The 19,262-nt window shown below is 46.2% G+C and overlaps 1 protein-coding gene across 2 annotated transcripts; it reads left to right on the top strand.

The window, feature by feature from the left end:
• The first annotated feature begins 566 nt into the window (after positions 1 to 566).
• On the top strand, positions 567 to 18,879 carry NUCKS1 (nuclear casein kinase and cyclin dependent kinase substrate 1). 2 transcript variants are annotated; one of them, XM_080632688.1, is made up of 8 exons: positions 567 to 714; positions 7,237 to 7,286; positions 8,322 to 8,427; positions 10,610 to 10,665; positions 10,955 to 11,107; positions 11,236 to 11,388; positions 12,038 to 12,184; positions 13,155 to 18,879. In XM_080632688.1, the coding sequence occupies exons 1-8, from the start codon at positions 698 to 700 to the stop codon at positions 13,352 to 13,354; spliced, it is 882 nt and encodes a 293-aa protein (XP_080488814.1). In that variant the 5' UTR covers positions 567 to 697; the 3' UTR covers positions 13,355 to 18,879. The 2 variants fall into 2 exon arrangements, with proteins under 2 accessions (XP_080488814.1, XP_080488813.1); XM_080632687.1 differs by having other exon boundaries at positions 12,035 to 12,184.
• Positions 18,880 to 19,262: the final 383 nt, after the last annotated feature.

The raw sequence follows: 19,262 nt of genomic DNA, 5'->3' as shown, positions 1-19,262 counted from the left end.
CCGCGCAGCGAATCTGCGGATGAGGCCCCGCGGCCCCGCCGGCGCCGTGCGCCCCGGGACAACTCGGAGCGGGGCCGGCGGAACGGGCCCGGCAGGGCCGGGTCTGCCCGGAGCGGGGCGACAACAGCGGGGCCCGGTGGCGAATCTGCCGCGGGCCGCTCCTCTGCCGCGCACAGCAGCTTAAGCGTGTGAGGCGTCCTCGCCCCCCTCCTCTCCCCGCGGGGCCAGTGGGCAGGCTCTACCCGCCGTGATGGTTCGAACTAGCCAATGGGAAGCGGCGCTCCGCCCGCCGTACCCAATGAGCGGGGGAGGAGGTGGTGCCAGTGGGTTAGGCTGCACCGCCCCCCCCCCGCTCGCATCCTCTCGGCGGTGCGAACGCGACCATTTTGCGGGGGGGATCGGCTGAGCAGCGGCGACCGCGGCGGCGGCGGAGCGGCGGCGACCGGGCCCGGGGCGGCCGCGCGGCCCTCGCAGAGCAGCGGGTGTCTGCCGCGGCGGGGCGCGGGCCGGCGGCGGCAGCGCCTGAGGGGGGAAGAGGCGGCTCCGGAGGCGCGGCCCGAGGCGCTGGGCCCAGGGCTCCCGCTCGCTCCGAGGAGGGGACGGGCGACGCCGAGCCCGCACCGAGCGACCGTTCGATTCCTCCTTCCCCTCCGCGCTGGGCGACGCTGCCCGCGCCGGGCCCGAACCGCCGGGGAAAATGTCCAGGCCTGTCAGGTGAGTCCTTGGCGGGGCGCGGAGGCCCCGCTCCCGCCTCTCCTCCCACCCGCGGCGCCAGCGCTGCCTCCTTCCCTCCCTCTCTCCTTCCCTGCTCCCTCCCTCCCTGCCCGGGCCCGGCCCCCAGCGCTGCAGGCCCTCCCGCCCGCCCTGCCGCAGGCCTCGCCGCAGGCCGTGCCTGGGGAAGGGGCAGCCTGAGGCCCGGGCGAGCCGCGGAGGGGCGGGGTGAGGGGCAGGCAGGCCGCGCGGGCTCAGCACGGGCCCGTTTCCCTTCTATTCCTCCCTGGCTTCGCGCATTCCCCGCCACTCGGTGCATTGATCGCTCTCTCCGAGCAGCCCGGCCTGGTTCGCCGCCTCGCCGGGGGGCTGGTGCGCTGCAGGCCTGGGGAGAGGCTGCGCGCAGCGTTTTGTAACGGGAAGAGCGCATCCCCGCCATCCGCCCTGAGCCGCCCGGTGCCGCAGCCCCTGCGCCCCGCTCCCTGCGCGGGGGGAAGCGGAGCACGCCGCAGGGGGAGGGGACCCGCATGCACAGCGCCGGGTCCAGGCAGGGTCTGGGCCGGGGGCCTGTGCATGGAGTTAAACCACGTTTAGGGGAGGAGCCGGGAGGAGCCGCCCCCTCTGGTGGGAGCAGCGCTCAGCGCACGCCCTTTTCCTCTCGCCTGGTCGCTAACTGCGGTCCCCGGGTCCATTTCCTACGGGTGTTTCCCCCTTTTCCCCGAGAGCGCTGGGTTTAGCCCGTGGAAGGAGGAACCCGTGGGGCGTTTACATAGCGGGCCGTGCTCTCAGCTGCAGAGGAGGTAGGTCCTGGTGGTTGTGTCTTTGCTTGCACCTGGAGCTGGGGAGCTGCAGGGTAACCTGAGCCATGGTGTTGAATCGTGGTAACTTTGAAATCCCAGAGCATGTATCTGAGGGGGGAAGAGGGAGCTGGAAAGTGGTCAGAGAGTGGACTTGAGATTTGAATTGTCTTTATAGCAAAAGTAAGAGGTTTCATCAGGTATTGTTTGAATGCTCTGAAATGTTTTCATTCTCAAGGTACTTTAAGTAACTGGTTGTGCTTTGATTCCCAGTGAGCCTGGTCTGTGGATCCTGGGTCTTGTGGAATAATCAATCTGAAATTAATTATGGCTGTAAAAACTTACATATGTATGTTTATAGGTGGTAGCCTTTGTAGTTAGGTAATGTTTCTAGCACACAGGAGTTAAATAACTGGAAGCTAGGACTGTGCTAAGTGGGGGAGTTTGGCGCAGTGATTAGGGAAACAGTTGTTTTTCCGTAGCTCTTTTGTTTTGCCCAATAGTGTGTATTCCTGCATGCAAAGGTAAGGGCAAGTAAAGCTCAAGTTCCAGTCTTAGGGAATTGTCTTGGGTCCAAAAGATGGATTAATAGGAGTAGGTATTCCCTGCTCTGCAGCATCAGGCTTTGGCATTTTGCAAGGCAGGATGGTGGAGGAGATGCCTCGTGGTCTGATCTTGCATGACAGTTCCTGTGCTCTGAAATACAGAGGTGATGTGACTTTGCTGCTCAGGGTGACACTTCAGTGCATGTTCTGCTGGTGATTAACTTGCCAGCCCTGGAGGCTCGCTGCAGGTAAGGGAGGTGTTGTGTCTTCCCAAGTAGCTCCCAAGCTTTCTGCTATTCAGTAACTTTCTAAGCCACCATTTCTAGACAAAAATAATCAATGAATAGAAATGTGCCTGGCCCTGCAGCGTTGTGAAAGAGCTGACTTGGGTCACCCCGGCTGACAGGCAGGAAAATGAGGTGCTAAAGTCCAGCAGGCTGCTAGCAGCAGCAAACCCTTTGGCACGTGTGAGGAGCAGGTCTGGCAATCCGCAATGTAGCTGTGTTAAACAGCCCTCCCGGGGGAAAAATGTCACCATTCAGTGGCTGGTGCAGCCTGCTGCTCTGCTAGGGGGTGACTGGAGAGCTCCCTTCATAGGTTTAAATCAGAAACTTCTCCAGTTGTTGGCTTTGAGGTGTTGTCTGGATATGTTGGCTTGTGGGTAACATGGGAGTCTGGGGAAGGGTTTCCCATCAGAATAAGATTGAGTGTTGGAAAAGTTTTCCTGTGTTCAGTGGGTTTGAATTAATTTATGATGTTTGCCAGTTTCTGGTGAATCTATATGTGTTTAAAACAAGGAACTTCATAAAATCCAACCAGTATCCTTGTTTCTCTTCCACTTGCTGGTAGAATATCGCCTTAATACTCTGATTCCTTTAAAACTGGTGTGAAGTGGTAGTGAAGTCCTGGTATTTACAGGCTTCATTTGCCTGGCACTTGGACCCAAGCGCTTTCTACACAATTAAACTGCTCCTGGGTGGGTAGTGATGGTATCTGCGCTATTGTTGGCAAAGGGCAAGAAGTGGAAAGGAAGCTCCAGTCACTGAACCTCTGCTTCATGTGGCTGCCTCCACTCAAGTACTGCAGAGAGCTTTCAGAGCTGGTGGCTGCATCGTGCCATCCCTTCCTGTTCCTTCATACAGCTGAAATACCCAATTTTGAGGCACTGTTTTTATAAAGAACTTCAATTAATGTGTTTCAAGGAAGAATTTTGGCTCTCCATTGGCTGGCCTTCGCTTCTGCTTTTCCTTGCTGGCTGCTTTCACTCGCTGGTAATTCCTTCCCTGCAGGCATTGGGCGAGTAGAGAAGTCACAGGGGTTTGTGTTTGTTCATTTTAAGATTAAAGCCAGTTATGAATTGATCCATCTCAGTGCTTCAAGGCACTTAATTTTTCTGTATTAGTAACACTTGAATCCCAGTCTTCCATTGGCACCACAGGGGAAGGGGAACCTTTGACATTTTACTTGCAGGAAAAGCTGTATTTCTCTAAATATGACTTGTTGCCAGTCTTGTACCTGGACAATGTAAAGTATAAATATTGTGATTTCTTGCATGGAGTAGGAGGGAAAGCAACACTTCCTTGGGGATTTAACTTAAGGAATAACGTGTGGTTGTGTCCAGAGATAAGCTATGGATGCTTTCCAGATAAGCAAAAAGATGTGATCCTTGCTCTGAAAACGTTCAGCCTGAAGAGAAACAGAGAGAGCAAGGCAAAGGTACAATAGAAATTGAAATACCAGGAACAACACAGGTTGCAGAATTGATTTGGGAGGGGGTGTTTTGGGGTTTGTGGTTTTCCTCCCCCTGCTCTGCGTCAGGCCAGTTCTGTATTGTATTTAGTAATTGTAGTTAGGCTCAAATGGAGGATGGGCCCAAAACTGTTGCTGCAAAAATCATTTAATTGTTTTATGGAGTTCCAAGTCATGTGTATCCCTACAAATTCCTACAGATGCCATGAGCAGTGCTTAGTCTTAGAGACATTTGGAGTTACCCCAAGTTCATCCCCAAACAATGACCTCTGTTACTGGGAGCCTCTCCTCAAGTCTTGTCTGAGTACAGTTGTGCTGGTTTTGACCATCTGACACCATAGTGATGTGCTTTAGGTACAGAGCTGTCACTGGGCTTTGATGTTTCAGCTTCTGCTGTGTCCTTGTAAGTGAATGTTCATTTAAGGCCTAAATCCAGTGCTGGGTGTTTGTTTTGCCCAGGTTTGAAAGTATGTGGGAAAAACATTTCCTATCTTATCTTTGGGTAAAAGAGGCACCAAAGGGGTGCTTTTAATGGCAATGCTTATTGACAAGATGCTGCCCTCAGAGTGGGACATCTTTACCAGGTGGGAAAGAGTGAACACTTTGTCCTGCACTGAGGGAAGGGCCCTGATATTCCTCACAATGCTTGGTTTGATGGTGATAGTGGTTAAATGCTGGAGTTCAAACCAAAAACCCCATCAGTAACCGTTTAATCTGTCATTTCTTTGTCCTAACCATTCCTCTTCAGTGCTCAATGAGATGGGTCACCAGCTTTTTGGAGACTTCCAGCATTGCTTTTCAGGAGCAGATGTGTTACTTTGTTTAAACTGGGACTTGATCTGTGGATTTTAGTACCTGTGGAAATACCTGGGGAGCTGAGCATTCCCTTTACAAATCCAAAAGCTTTCCTAATGGTGGTAATCTGACATGTTGCCTTCCAAAGGCTGAGGATTTAGGGAATTCACTGGCTGAAGATGAGGTATTCCTATACAATCCTTACTCGGCTTGGTGGGCATTGAGTATGAGTTATAAGAACCATTGGGTATTTCTGAGTTCTTAGTAAATGACTTGAGCATTACTTTGCCCAGTAAGTGCTGAGGACTTGCTAGAAGAGTTACTCTTTATTCCAGCAGTACCGGACTGACTGTTGTTAAATAAAACTTAAACTATGGCAACTTCTCTCTCTACCTTTTCTCCCTCAGTTCCTTCTCACAGGCACACTGTAAATGTTAAGCTGAATTAGCAAGTGAGTTACCTTAAAGTTTCAGTGTGTATTTGAAACCAGCTTGAACAGTGTCCATCCCAGATACCTATAAGATTGTCTTATGCTCAGTCTAACTGAATGTAAGGAATGGTTTATTGCCTGGTTGTAAGAAATGGTTTATATCTGGTTGCTTGCCTGAACAGCTTCTAGTTTTTGACAAAACCAGCACTACTTTTTCTCTGGCTCTAAGCCCCAGTGATCTTATCTACTCTGTTTTTGTCACCTTGGCATAATAAAAGATGCAGTCTCTCGCTGCAAGCTTGTAGTTACTAAGCACTGCACATCAGTGCTGTTGACAGGTCTACAGCCAAGCGTAAGTTGATCTCCATGGGGTGAGTGATGAGTATAGAGTGAGGAGATTGGCAGAGGCAGGAGCAGTTTGTTTGCTGGTTCTGCCCTTGGGAGCTTCTCTGGCTCTGTTGGGAAGACCTGCACGTTTCTGTCTGCAGGAATCTCACTGTAGGTTATTCCTTTTCCTCTACTCTTCTCCTTGCCCTGCAAAATCAGATCAAGCAAGACAAACTGCCTTCTCTCTAGTTTCCTTCTGCCGTAGTGATTGGTTTTTAATACCAGTATCACTGCTCCTGTTCAGCAGGTAATGAGGGCCTGGCAGGATTTACTATCCAGCTGAACACAGGGTACAGAGTTTAGAAAGAGGAAGGATGTTTTGCATAGGGACAGTGTTTTTCACTAAGGTTCTGTTGTCTGTGCTGTGTTTTTGGGGCCTGATTTAATCTGGGTCTCTGACTGAAATAAGGAAGATGAAGCTGTGTGTGACCAAGTTACTACAAGGTGGCAAGATTACAGCTTCCATCTTGCATGTTAGAGAAGTGATTGAACATCTTATTTAGTAACTTCATTGTTCTTCACATGCTTACTAGAATAAAATCAGTGCTTTCACGTGGGAGGCGCATCAGGAGGCAATCTTCAGGAAGGCTGCCTGTTGGAATAGGAGTTGGAGTTCCTGGACAGTGCAGTGGTTGTGTTCTTGAACTGGTGTATTCCTGTACTGGGGCTGTGAGTGAGCAGTGCTCGGGAGCACTTTGCTCTTGTACTTTGTTCCACTTGCGCGTACTCTGCAGCTTGGATTTGACTCAGCCTGTAGCAGTCTAATGACTGGTTTTACTTCCCTTCTCTTTGCTTGTTGGGGCTTTCTTTTGTTGAGAGCTTGGGGTTTTCGGGGAATTTTTTTAAGGAGGCTCTGTGCAGGGTTGAAATAAAACAATTGTGCTGCTTCATCTTCTGATGCCTGTTGCTGCAAGCCATGAGGAGAGGTACTTGTATGGGAGGGCAACTCACACTTGATTTCAAATGGATCAACAGCCAGAAGGCAACAGTGGCCTTTGAGACATCTTTCAGCTCGATGCTCTTGGCAGCAATGCGAGATGTCGATTGCAAAGTGCAGTCCAGTTTGTGTGTGGAATTCAGCAGGGCAGGAGAGGGGAAGGGCCTTGTGGTTCATGTGCTGGAGGGGGCTTGTGTTGGCTTCTCTTTGCAGTAGTCCTCCAGGTCCTACCATTTGCTTAACTTTTCTGGCTATAGAGGTGAGCACTGGTGATGACTGCTGCAAAATCAGCTTTGCCACTGGCTTTGAGTCAAAGGGGCTAGAAAACAATATGGAAATGCTTCTCTAATTCGTGCTGATATTTGTGTGCTTGTTTTACACCTGGAATCCTGGTCTTAAATAACACAGCGGTGCCACAGGGTCTTAGGGGAAGCTCTGGCTTAAAGTTCAGGCTGATGCTTTCTTGAAGAGCATCTTTAATCTTGGGATGGAGACACTGCTTCAAAATAGGCTTTTGCTAGTGTGGTGATACATAATGATAGCTCCATAGTGTGAATAATGAAAGAACCATGTAGTGCAGGTTAAGATGGCTCTTCCTCACTGCAGCCATGAGCCATAAGAGAGTGCTACTTATCACAAAGCACTTCTCAACTCCAAGACTGTAATCCAGTCTATTATAACAGCTCCTTAGGAAAATGCTAGAATATACTGTGTGTTCCTCTCTGACTTCAAAGGTGTAGGTGGCTTGCTTAGGAGAGTTTGCTTGGAGTGTTTTTAGGCTGCAAATCCTGCACTGGAAGCAAGGATACAGCACTTTCTTGGTACTTGCAGAAAGCTTTTGCATCTCAAATTGCTAACTTCTTTTTTCCCCTTGCTTTTGAACAGGAACAGGAAGGTGGTCGATTATTCCCAGTTTCAGGAATCAGATGATGCTGGTAAATGACTTTTTTTCTTGCCAATGTAATCTTGGGCCTAGTTCATTTATTGCTTTGCATATCAACTGTTTTGCTTCTGGTCACATCTTTAACTTACATTCGAAGGACTTTCTGCTCTTCACAGCCTGAACTGTTAATAAGTATTTGCAAATATAATGATCCTCATATGCTTTTTATTAAGCAAACAATGGTGATAGAAATCTTACTATTTAATGCTTGTATTGTTGTAGTGCCTTGAGGCTGTTGGCAGCAACTGTCTTCTTCCTTGGTCTATGTTATGTTCTGGGGCAGCATCTCCCTGATGCCACTTTTTCTCCCATAAAATATGTTTCCAGTTTAGTGGGACTCCAGTTAATCCCATAATGTCAGGAGGCATTTTTGGGAATTGGATCTCCAAACCCCCAGTCTTTATGTCCCTGTGAATTAATGGAATGTTTCTGGAAGCCATATGGAATAGGTTTTGCGCTCTTAGAAAACACTCATAGTGCTACCGTTTGCTCAGTGAGGCTGCGCTGATAATGGAAACAAATGTGCATAGTTCTTCATTGCAGTCCTGGTCTCATATTGTATAAGGTCTTGTGTAATAGTTGTAAAAAGTTACTGTGTAAACTACTCCACAATGACATGTGTTTTTCCCATCACAGCACAGTAAATAAAGTGCTGTTAAAAGCGTGTAGAAATATGTAGGGATGTTAACTTGTAATAGGTTTAGATAACAACTCTGTTTCTGTAAAATGAGACACTCTGTCCTCTTGTGGGGCTTTCTGTAGCTCATCTGCCTATATCAGACTTGTTCGTGTGGGACACTGATTGTGCTGCTGGTGGAAGAAAAGGTAAATCACTGGTTAAAGACAGGACTTTCCTTCTATAAAGTTCTGTTTGAAGCTTTGTGGTTTTGTTATTGTGTTGGTTTGGGTCTTTTTAAGGGTTTGTTTTTGATGTGCATGAAATGGGCAGTTTAAGTGATAGCTGAAGAAGTCAGTTTGCTGGGAACTAGGAGCTTGACTCAAAGCCATTTTGTACTATCCCATCCAGATGAAGATTATGGAAGAGATTCAGGTCCCCCATCCAAGAAAATCCGTTCGTCTCCCCGGGAGGCTAAAAATAAGAGGAGATCTGGGAAGAACTCTCAGGAGGACAGGTAAAAGCAGCACTTCATCAAGTACAAACATGGCTCCAAACCTTGTCCTGTATGTGGGGAGCAGTAGATCCTAAGAGGAGTGATGATAAGTGGAGTTCAAGGTCTGCAGTGTAAGTTACAGAACTCTCAATCACAAAGCTTGGATAATCAGTTTGGACATTGAGGTGGTTCTTTCTCATCCAAATAGACAGAGAAATCATGTGGAAAGTACTTGTCACTAGTACTTTGTCATTGAAATTTCCAGAGCTAGATGGTGGGAATGGGAAGGAATATGATCAGAGTTACAGAAATTGGCAACTGTTCCAATTGTCCACGTAAGTCAGTGGCAAGATGTACTCTGTTTTCCATGTTTTTTCCATATGCTTGGACCATTCATAGAATCATGGAATGGGTTGGGTTGGAAGGGACCTTAAAGCTCCTCCAGTTCCAACCCCCTGCCATGGGCAGGGACACCTTCCACTTGTCCGGGCCCTGTCCAGCCTGGCCTTGAACACTGCCAGGGATGAGGCAGCCACAGCTTCTCGGGGCACCCTGTGCCAGCGCCTCACTGCCATCACCACCCTCAGAAGTTCTCCAACTTCGCCTAATATCTAATCTAAATATCTTTCAGTTTAGAGCCATTCCCCCTTGTGGTTAAAGATTAAATGCGACAGTACAGTGGCAGTTAGGAGCTGGGGCCATTTGTTATATTTCTTTGTTTCTGATTTCTAGTTTTGTCTAATTCATAACCAAAGTAACCTGCTTTGATAACTGAGTTGCTCCAGCAGTGTGAAGGGCCTCCATTCTAAGTGATGTCCTACTGAGCAGTGGAAGTCTTTCCTGTAGAGTGAAGGTATCTTCCTGTTTACAGAAACTATGGTCAGCAAATGATTACCATAACACCTCTTAAGTCAATTGACTGCCCTCATGACAGACACCAGCTTCAGGGATGGAGTTTATTCATACTATGTAAGCCCAAGGTGTCTCTTGATCCTGTTGCACTGTACACTTAGGAGGCTTCCCCATCATCTTCCTGTTCCATGAATGTAGGCATGCGAGTATTTCCATGGTCCACCTGCTGCTGTGAACTGAGTGGGAGAGACTGTTTTCACCCTGGCAAATGCCTGGAATATCTGAAATCAAGGATTTAATGGGTATGACCTGTAAAGAGATAGGGCTGGGCAGCTCCCAAAGCAATTTAGTAGCTGACCTTGGTGTCCTTTTAGCTTTGGGGCTTTTTAAATCTGTAAGAACAGTTCTGTATGTATGTATTGCAAAACTCACAGGAAGCTTGCATGGAAAACCAGCTCCTGTCTTTAAGGGACTGAAACCCACACGGATTCCAGGCCATCCAGGCCTGAGGGGCTGTGGTGGGACAAGTTACCTAAACTATGAGAGTTCTTGAAGTGTTGTGTGGCAGCTCCAACTGCCGGATTGGAAAGCAGCAGAGGTTTGATCTATTGTACTTCCTGGCCTTGGCAGATTCTGCACTTCAGCCATTCCTGAAGCATATGTTGTACATCATTGGCCCTTACCAGAGTCCTCACCACTCCTGCTCAGAACACTTGTTTGCTTCCTGATTGGAGTGCACATTCTTAGGTGCTGGAAGGAAAGCCCTCTCTGGCCAGTGGGCATGACTAACGATGGGGGTTTGGGTAAGAGCACGAGTACTTGCTTGATAGGGATGCCCTCTGGTGAGAGGTGGTGAAACTCCCTCAGAAATGAGATTTGAGAGATTGTAAACCAAATACGTGCTAGTCAAGTGCTATAGCGCAATAGAGGATGAAGGGGTCCAAAGAAAGCAGTGACATAAAGTGATGGCTATAATATTCAGTATAAAATTTTATTCCATTTATAGACTCAGCCATGCATTATATAAAGCTTAATTTCTAACTGTAAAATGCAAGACCTGTATTATTGGTAGGGTTAAGAGTGAAGTGCATGGCTCATCTCAACCTTACTATTTCCTGGTTGGATCACTTTAAGTTTGTGTGTGATTCAAAGGTTGAATGTTACCTTTCCAACCATGATTGCTCCATTCACAGCTGAGTAATTCTGAAGTGTAACATGGTGATGTCCAGGACAAGTGCCTGTTCCCAGCCTGGAGATCAGTTTGCTCTCTGCATATTGGTGTTTTCCATATGTTAGTGCCTGAAACCAAAGTTAAAACAGCAGCCAAACCCTGTCTTTCTCTCATTTTCAGTGAGGATTCAGAAGAAAAAGATGTGAAGACTAAGAAAGATGATTCACACTCAGCAGGTAACTAACTACATTGGACAGATAGTGTATCTACAAAGTGAAGAGCAGGTTGTAAGAGTTACAGGAGTAGGATTTAGCATAGGAAAGAAATTGTTCTGCCTAGAGAAGCATGCACTTTCCCGATACACTTAAGGTGGATGCTGCTTCTTGCTGCTGTTACTTCCCATCCTGGTTTGGGATAACTTGGTTTTGTGTTGTAATATGCAGCAGATAGGTGTCTGTAAATCTAGTTCTTGTCCCTCTTTCAGAATGATACAAGAAACTTCATAGTTGTACCTTTTCCTTCCAGATGAAGATTTTGGCAGTGAAGATGATGACTTAGGAGCAGATGATGGCAAAGCTGACAGTGACTATGAGAGCTCTCAAAAAAGCAAAAAAGGAAAAAAGGCTAAACCAGAAAAGAACAAGAGGGCAGCCTCCAAATCCAGGAAAAGGCCTGCAGGTAAAAAACAATCAGTGAGCATCTTGATTCACTTTCTCATGACTGCCTTGACCTGTGTCTTGCCCTTGTGCTACCTCAAGATGATGTCTGTTCCCTATCTCCTTATAACGTGGTGACTTTTGCTGCAGAGGACAGTGAGGATGAAAAAGAAGACCACAAAAATGTGCGTCAGCAACGACAGGCAGCGTCCAAAGCAGCTTCTAAACAACGAGAGATGCTTATGGATGATGTGGGGAGTGAGGAGGAAGAACAAGAGGATGATGAAGCACAGTTCCAGGAGAGTGAGTAAATGGGATTGTAAAAAGTTGAAATCAATGTAACCTGGGTATAGTTAAACAGAAGTTTATGGGTTTGGCCAGACAGCAGGAGGAACCCAGTTTACTTTTTGACTGTGACAGTGAAGATGTAACTTGTTTTTCTCGGTAACTTATTACTGTGTGTCTGTCCAACAGACCAAGCTTTAACACTTGTGAAATTCTTCATGCTTTTTGCTGCTATCCAGTTGATTTTGAAGCATTCATGCTCCTTTCAGATGACATAAAAGTACTTTTTATCCTTGATCTAATCAAGGAAGGACAGTTTGTTTCAGAAGAGATGGGTTCTGCTGGCAATGAAATCTGAAATACTGAGTGCAAATGATTTCACAATGGAGTTAAGAGTACCATTGAGAAGATCACTTCTCTCACTCTTATTAAGGTGATGGAGCATCTGTAGAGGACCTCAAAACACTTGCTGTGTCATTATACTAGTGCTTTATCCCTACCAATGTAAAGTCATCTGCAATGTCATTTAGCACATAGGTGGAAGCTCTTCAGGTCACAGAGTCCTGGTTTCCTGTCTCCACAGCTGAACTGGCAGATCCTTCAACTGTATCTTCTGCTCCCTTTTCTTTTCTCAACAAAAACTTAAATCTGTTTATGCTTCCAGCAGATTCAGGAAGCGACGAGGACTTCCTCATGGAAGACGATGATGATAGTGACTATGGCAGCTCAAAAAAGAAAAACAAAAAGGTCTCCAAGAAATCCAAGCCAGAGAGGAAAGAAAAGAAAATGCCGAAGCCCAGGCTAAAGGCCACAGGTGAGTGTATGCAAAGAAAACTCTTCCCTTTGCTTTAGAGGTTAGTAGTTCCTTTTCCTGCTCTAGAAGACTTGGTAGAAATCTTGGAATCAGGAGCATTCACATGAAACACTGCCAGGGATGGGGCAGCCACAGCTTCTCTGGGCACCCTGTGCCAGCGCCTCAGCACCCTCACAGGGAAGAGCTTCTGCCTAAGAGCTCATCTCAGTCTCCCCTCTGGCAGGTTCAAGCCATTCCCCTTGGCCTGTCCCTACAGGCCCTTGTCCAAAGCCCCTCTCCAGGTTTCTTGTAATTCATGTAATAGGCCGTGATTTAAAGCAGCACTATATAATAATGTGGCAGCTTTAATTCTTAATTAAGAGTTTGAATTGTTATCTATGTCTTGTTGAAAAACTGCATAGATAACGAGGTTTTCCCTATTGAGAAGCTGCAGTCTGAATTTCAGCCTATTTGTAGCCAAATAATACAATTTGTGCTTGTGGTGTCATATCTAGTAATTGATCAGGACATGGAATTAAACAGTTCTTACATCATTAGCTAACTTTTCAGTTCAGCTTTACTAACTACGTGACAGGAGGATGGAGCCAGGAGGGGCTGGGCTCTGCTCCCAAGCAACAAGGGACAGGACAAGAGGAAACAGCCTCAAGCTGCACCAGGGCAGGTTTAGATGGAGCTGAGGAACAATTCCTGCCCCAAAGGGTGCTCAGGCATTGGAACAGGCTGCCCAGGGCAGGGCTGCAGTCACCGTCCCTGCGAGTGTTCACACCCCGTGGAGACGAGGCCTCAGTGCCATGGGTTAGGGGTGGCCTTGGCAGTGCTGGGGAACGGTTGGACTGGATGAGCTTCAAGGTCTTTTCTAACACTCGGTGTAAAACGCACCATGTGTTGCTCAATCCTGGTTGTATGAAGCCACGTGACAGTTTTGTCTCTGTTGCTGATCATAACTTTTATAAGCTCTTTCTTCTTTCAGTGACCCCCAGCCCAGTGAAAGGCAAAGGGAAGGCAGGCCGCCCCACAGCTTCCAAGGCAACAAAAGAAAAGACCCCATCCCCTAAAGAAGAGGATGAAGAGCCTGAAAGTCCCCCAGAAAAGAAAAAATCAGCCAGCCCTGCACCAGAGAAGTCAGGGGATGAGGGCTCTGAAGATGAAGCACCCTCTGGGGAAGATTAAATGGCAGTTGAGGAAATCTTTGTTTAAAAAAAAAAAAAGGAAAAAAAGAAAAAACCCAACAAAAAAAGAAAAAGGAAAAGAAAACACACTTAGGGGTAGAACACGGTTTTGGCTGTGGCTTGACTCATGGGCTTTGAATGCTGTCTTTACTTTCAGCTCTTTAATACAGTGTATCCTTTTTTTAATAAGAGGAAACCCTTACACAGTCCTGTTTTGAAGTCAATGTTCTCTGTTGGCCATTCTGTTCTCCCTCCCCCAGGAAAGCCATTGGAGACAAAATTAACAGACCTTTGAAATATATATATATATATATATATTTTTCTTTCAAGGGATAACTGCAGTTGTGAAGCAATAAGGGTTGAGACTGATACGTGGAAACCATACTTACAAATCCTTGTTAGAATAGATTGCCCAGTGCTGGTAAGAGTTCTTTCAAACTATTCTTCTGTGTTTGAATCTGGGGGGAACATGAAGCTATGCTTTAACAGACTTCTGGTGAGACGAAAGCACTCTCAGAAACCAATGTAGTTGGTAGGAATTCCAGTTGAGGAAGAGGAAACAGAGGGAGGAGACCTGTGTTTCTTGGATTCAGGCATGCTTTTCATGGAAAGCAGTCATGAGACTTGTAGATGGGCCACTGTCTTCTATTTAGTAAAGACCCTCTGATCAGGAAGCAAGATCTTTCATGTTTGCTGGAGAGAATACTGTTCTGCAATAGGAGAATTGCAGTTTATTCTCTACAAATCCAGATAGACAACCTACAGGCTTCTCCCATCCCTTAATTCTTCCACAGTTGGCTATAGGTGGGCAGGATAGGGAAGAAAAACTGCAAACCATTTGAAAACCTCTGGTTTCCAGTTTGGGATTGGGGCAAATGTCTGTCAAGTTTTCCCAAGGAAACAAAACAAAGAATCAATGGGTAGTGTAAAACTAAATTCTTTAGCTTTTGGGGCGAGGGATGTCCTTTCCTAAATGTGAAGCTAAGGATTCCTGTAATGCTCTGGTCAGTCTCGGATCCCATGAGTCACGCTGAAGTGTTTCTCTTCTCTCCCTCCATCTGGCCTCAGGAGGCTGTGTAGTCAGAGCTCAGCCTCTCCAGCTCCAGTGTTGGACAGCAGACTTCCATGGTAGTGCACATCACCACGATCCCACTTCCATGTCTTCATCCTGCAGTGTGGGAGGCTTTGTTCTCACATTGACACAGCTGCTTCTGACTGTTGGTCATCATTCTGCTCCCTAAGCCTGAGCAGTGCTGACTGGGGAACAGTGGTAAAGGATGAAGTTGGGAGGAAGTGGAGTTCGGAAGCAGTGTAGCAGGGCTCTATCGTTCCCTAATAAAAAAGCAGGATGTCCCCCTCAAAATGCAAGACACTTGAGATGTGTGTGGTGGCATTTAAATGTGTTTTTATCCAAGCAGCCATATCCTTGTTTTCTGAAGTACCCAAGCCCTGGGTTTCAAACCCCGATGCAGAGGTTGCTGCCATGTTTGTTGGTGGAAATACTCAGAACTGGACCTGCCATTTTTCTCTTTTTGAAACCCTTTGTGCTTTCTCTGTGTCGCTCACAGTTATCTATAGCTGAGAAGCTTTGCATCCTTTCTTTTTGTCACAGAACTACACAGGTTGTAACCAGCCTCTTGAAGGTTAACATAAGGCAGCTAATCAGTTGGATTGCTGGTGCACGTGCTACCAGGTGTTTAATCCTATCTGGATTGTAGAGAGAGACACTAATATGACCAGGAAGGACGTTGGGCTGAATGGCGTAGGAAGCCTGGAGATGCTGATGAGCACAGTGTGGAGCCTAAAAAGTGGAATGACTTATTAATCTAACAGCCGAGTGATTGTCTTGTGTGATTCATAGCCATGGATTTTATTGAGGCTGGTAAATTACTTTACCTTGGCTTATAAAAAATTAAGTTCTCTAATATCCTTTAATGAAACTACTGTTGCCGTTACAATAAAGATGATCGGTGTTTCCATTGTAAATCTTCTTTTTTAAGTGGTTTAATTTTGCAGAACAGCTTAAGGCTGGAGCTGAAGTACCAACTCTTGATAAAGAAGCGAATGTAATCCCCTCTCCTCTCCCACCCCTCTTCCCACCTTCCAGGTTTCTGGAAGAGCAGAGTCTCTTACCTCCACTTCTTGGGTAATACGGGGAAAACGAACGGCCAAGTTGTCAAAAGCAGTTGGATTAAAATTGGGGATAGAATACACTTTTGTGACTGTCTGGGCCACGGGGTTGTTCCCTTTCAGTCCAGACTATTTCAAGCTATTGTCTATTGGCTTCTTAGGGAGTTTTTTTGCTATTAACTGTAGAATACCTCTCGCTGACTGGTCAAACGGTTGGTTCTTTACCTGCCAGACCAGGGGTTATTTCCTGAAGGGTGTCTTTTGTAAGTTCCACTGTATGATCTTCTTTTGCTAACACAGGTAACTAAAGTGAAGGCTGTGAAAAGCGAGTTCCTGTTGTTCTCAGTTCAGGTTTTGGACTGGATTCTTTCCTGCCTGGCAGTTTCAGCCCTTGCTCTAACAAACCTGTTCTGCTTTCTCATCCGTTTGCCTCACGGCTGGTACAGGCTGCTTGATGCTTCTCTTGGAGTTTGTCACAACCCAAACACGATGTCAACCCTGTCCTGCTGCTGGGGTTTTGTACCTTTTGCTGTATCTGACTGTTTCGTGCAAACACTAAGTTAAGCCCAAATGGTTTCTTGGCTCCTCTGTTAGAAACAGCGCTTTCCATTTTTACAGGTAGAAGAAAACGGTGAAGGTTGATCCTTTTGAGTTATTGTTTTTAGCACACAGCATTTTTCAGTAGTGGCACTTAACCATTTCTAAATGTCCTTTTTACTTAACTGGTGTGAAGCATTCTGTTTTCTTGAAGGAAAGCTGTGAAAAACACCTTTCTTTAGGAGTGGGAATAGTTCTTCCCAGAGCAGAAAGTTTCAGTCAGAGACAAAGCCTTTGAGAAAGACTGTCTTCTGTTCCACAGCTGTAGTTTTGGAGCCTTTGCAGAGAGGTAAATGGATTTATTCCGAAGTTCAGTTAAGTAGTGCCCTGTTCTTAGTCTTTAATGGTAGTTCAGAACTAACTTCCATTATATAGCCTTTTGTCCATTCTGTTTCTGAATCTACACCACCATGTTCAGCTTTGCAGCTCTGTGTCAATAGTCTTGCCTTTTGTAGGCCACAAGGCTTGAACACAGGCAATTTCAGTTGGAATTTCATACTAAGGATTATTTGCTTCAGATCCTATTTGATCAGCACGAGAATGCCAAACATGCCAAGCAAAATGGGGTTTCGGAATGGATTGTAGGGGAGAGCAAGACTTGGAAATGGGGCAGCCAAGAAGCTTTTTGTTCTCTTTTGGCTTCATCAAAGCAGAAGAGCATGTGGGGAGAGAAGCAGCACACCTTAGGTGGCTTCTGCTCAGGAACCTCGCCACCGCCAGGGCTCGGTGCTGACTGTGCTCAGCTCCTGTGCCACCATGGGGCAGCAGCATCAGCAGGCGATGGCCTTCCCGGGCAGTGGCAGGAGATGTGCTGGAATTCCTTTCTTTTTTCCCTTTTCTTTCCTTTTTTTTTTTTTTACCCCTCCACTGGTGATGGTCCCAAAGGTACAATAAACACTGAGGCACCCAGGTGAAGGAGGGAGGGAAGTAAACTGTAACATGCTGGAAGCTTTTGAGCTGTAGAAACTGGTGCTTTGCTTTATGTAATTTGTTTGTGAAGTGTTTATTTTTATAACAGATCATATTGTTGAACACATGGTTCTTAAAAACGACAAACTGATCCATGAGTTTAATAGGTGAGAAGTGGACGTTCATCTGTTGGGGGAGGCAGGATCTGCAACTGTAAGCAGATGGATGTTTAAAGGGACACTGTCACAAAATAGTTGCTGGCATATAGAAGATGTTAGTTTGGGGGGGGTGGGTCACATCTATATGTGGAAATTATATATTCTATATGTATATGATCAAATAGACAATTTTCCCTGAACTTTGACTATTTTCCTACCGTTTTGGGAGGTTTAAATGCAAGTTCTGCTCTTGACAATAGTAAGCAACACTAACCGTTCTGTTCTTACTGTCCAAGGTGACTTTTGGTTTAAGTACTCTTGAGGAGCATCAGAGCTCTGAAAGATGACAGTGTCCTTCCGAGACCTCCCCAGATCAGTTGTATCCTTGTTTTAGACTTCCCACCTCAGTAGATGACTGGCATTTGAATGTCTTTTCATTGAACTCTTTCTATTAAAACCAAACCACAACTGTTTCTTAAGTCTAGTCAAGTTCTCGCCACGTGCTGACTCTTGTGTCTCGACCACTATCGGGATTGACTCTCTAGACTGCCTGCCCCCCTCACCGCGAGCGGGTCCATCGCCGGAGCATGCTCAGTGTGACTGCAAACACCATTGTGCATATGCTTTGTATATTGGGGCGAGGGTTTTTTATATATATATTTTGGGAGGGGTCGTGGGTGGGATGGAGAAAATACTCGAATCAGCTTAAGCCAGACTAATGTGTGTAAAAGCCCCCCAAAGTATTTTGTGTGTGAGTGCGCGGGTGTGAGTGCGCGCATGGGAGCGTCTGCCATCTTCTTCCCTTTGTGTTCGGCAGATTTGTGAGTTTTACTTTTCTTTCCCCGCAGAAGCAATTGTTCCAGAATAAACTTGTAAATAAGAGCTACGTAATTTTGGTTTGAACCATGAACATCGTGTCACAGCAAACCCTGAATAATCACTTGGAAGGTAGAGGAGGAGACTCCAGGTAGGGCCTTGGGCCTCCGGCCGTCAGCAAGGCAGCATTAGATGGGACGCAGTGACTATTTGTCTTGAGTATTCGCAATCCCCTGGTGAGCTTGGCTCAAAACCAGGCTCTTGGCAGTCCCCCTGCTCATGCCTTGTAGCCGAGAGAGAAAGGGGCTGCTGCAAACAGCATTCTGGTGCCATTGGGGGGGGTGTTTCCATCAGGCTGGTGCTTCTTGCAATACCTTGACAACACTGAGATCTACGGCATGGTACTAGCAGTGAAGTCTGAATGTAACATTAATGCTTTATTTAAAATAAAAGCAACCGTTTTATTTTTAATTATTCTAATGGAAGGGGTTGAAGTGGCCATGCCTGTTGACCATGTTCATGACTTTCTAGCTACAACCTTCATTGGTAGAATTGTGTGATGGTCTTTTGTGCTACTTAATTTTACATATTCCAGTCTCTGTATGTACCTGCAACGAAAGAAAAAAAAAGAGAAAAAAAAACCCACAAAAAACAAAACCCTGCTTTGCTTTTATTGAAAGGGTTCCCAGGACTGCGTACCTGCTCCTGAGCTCTGGTTTAAGTATGTGTATCCTTCGCTTGTATTTTGTATTAAAAGAAACCACAAAGAAAAAGAACCCTTTATTGTTCAGCATGTTGGAATTGTGTCCCCTCTTTTATTTTTTCTCCTTTTTGGAATATATTAAGCAACTCATTCTTCTGTATCTTTTATTTTCTTTTGTAAACTTTTTGGTTTTGTTTAAAAATGGCTTTATAAAAGGGCTTTTATAACCCATAAACATGACTTGTGTAATTTTTCTGCTATTTAAGGGTCTTCTGCAGTGGTTTTGTGCATGTTAGATACAAAAACACGTATCAGAACACATGGAGTTCATTCCTTCACGGAGCTTGTGTGCTGTCCTGAGGAGCATCCATCAGGTTTTGGACAGAGCAGTTTGGTGCTGATCTTCCCAGTGCTGCCTGTGAGTTGAGGGGCAGATGTAAGGAATGAAGTTGTGTTTGCCATAAGGAACACAACCTTTGGCATCGCAGGGCTGGTCAAGAGAGGGTTGTCAGCTGTTTCCTGCCCCACAAACCTGTTACAGACAGCAGTGAGGAGGAGAGATGAAGCTTTTCCCGTGTCACACTTGCCCCAGGAGC

Source organism: Psittacula echo (assembly GCF_963264785.1).
Source record: "Psittacula echo genome assembly, chromosome: 22".
NCBI lineage: Eukaryota > Metazoa > Chordata > Aves > Psittaciformes > Psittacidae > Psittacula > Psittacula echo.
Note: the sequence above shows the minus strand (reverse complement) of the source record. Positions and strands in the feature narration are given on the sequence as shown.